The sequence below is a fragment of the Sinocyclocheilus grahami genome, unplaced genomic scaffold (assembly GCF_001515645.1).
Source record: "Sinocyclocheilus grahami isolate Dianchi unplaced genomic scaffold, SAMN03320097.WGS_v1.1 scaffold3654.1, whole genome shotgun sequence".
Taxonomy (NCBI): Eukaryota; Metazoa; Chordata; class Actinopteri; order Cypriniformes; family Cyprinidae; genus Sinocyclocheilus; species Sinocyclocheilus grahami.
In genome coordinates this window covers 16021-17172 of record NW_015508742.1, presented here as the reverse complement: position 1 = coordinate 17172, position 1152 = coordinate 16021, and the positions used below count along the sequence as shown (strand labels likewise).

Here is a 1152-nt window from a genome sequence, read left to right as displayed (position 1 = left end):
AGAGGAGCAGAAGCAGCAGATGATGAAGGAGAAGCTGGAGGAGATGAACAGACACATCTCAGCTCTTTCACACACAATCAAAGACACGGAGGATGAAAGCCAGCGATGCCTGCTTTCTGAAGGTGACAACTGTATTTAGCTTCAATGTTTGTGCAAAAAACAACCTGCAAATTACACAACCAGTGATCGAACTCTTAATTTGTACAGAGAGAATATGAACTGTTATGAGTGTTTGATGATATATTAAAATGTCTTTCAAACTCTACATTTTCCAGAACTTTAGCATCACTTATATAATCACTGCACAACTTCCCCTCTGAGGATCTTACCAGTTAAACTGATCGTAACAACAGAAAATCACAGTTAAATCTCATTCTGCTTTTAGATTAATCAAGGTACACGAATGTGTTGTTTTCATTCTTTTGCATTTTATGGTTCAATAACACTGTAATCAAAGGAAAAGGGTTCTCATTCATCAACAAAAAAAATAAACTCAAACTGTCGTTCAAGATATTCAGAATTGAATTTTCTGATTTCTTATTGTTTTGTACTGTATTATCGAAAAAGAAAAAAATTATTTGATTGATTGTGATTGGTGTTAAACTCAAATATGAATGTGTTTGTAGCGTTGGGGAGTAACAACTGAGTAGAGGATCCAAACAGAATCAGATCAAAAGACCGGCTCCAACACACCTGCCTGTAATGTTCCAGTAAAGCTGAATGTCTATTGTAGATTATTATAATTGTTTAATTACAGTCGTTGAACTCTGAGCAGAGTTGGCTACAGAACCTCAGGAACAGTCTCTCTGTGTGTGTTATAAACTCCCGATGGTGGACAGGCTCATGCAGTGCACTCTTAAAAATAAAGGTTGCTTGTTGGCATTGATGCTTCCATAAAGAATCTTTCAGGTCCAAGAAACCTTTCCATTGCACAGAAGGATATTTATAGTGGAAAAATGTGCTTCACAAACCTTTTGGAACCTTTATTCTTAAGAGTGTTTAGAGGAAGATGTTAGGCTTCATCAAGCTGAAGAACGCGCAGTGAGACATGGAAGGTCGGTGTGATGCGGTAGTGAGTAGGAAGTTCAAGCCTGTATGTTACGCCGTTGATCTGCCTCCGGATGGTGAATGGTCCGATATAGCGGGGACTCA

General features: G+C 38.3%; 1 protein-coding gene across 1 annotated transcript in view; it reads left to right on the top strand.

Moving 5' to 3' along the window:
* The window catches only part of LOC107576416 (nuclear factor 7, brain-like), a 1839-nt gene extending 1193 nt beyond the window's left edge, over positions 1–646 (top strand). Inside the window, exons 4-5 of the mRNA XM_016262597.1 lie at positions 1–122; positions 627–646. Of these exons, the coding sequence (XP_016118083.1) occupies positions 1–122; positions 627–646 (142 nt within the window). The remainder of the gene's footprint in view (positions 123–626) is intronic.
* Positions 647–1152: the final 506 nt, after the last annotated feature.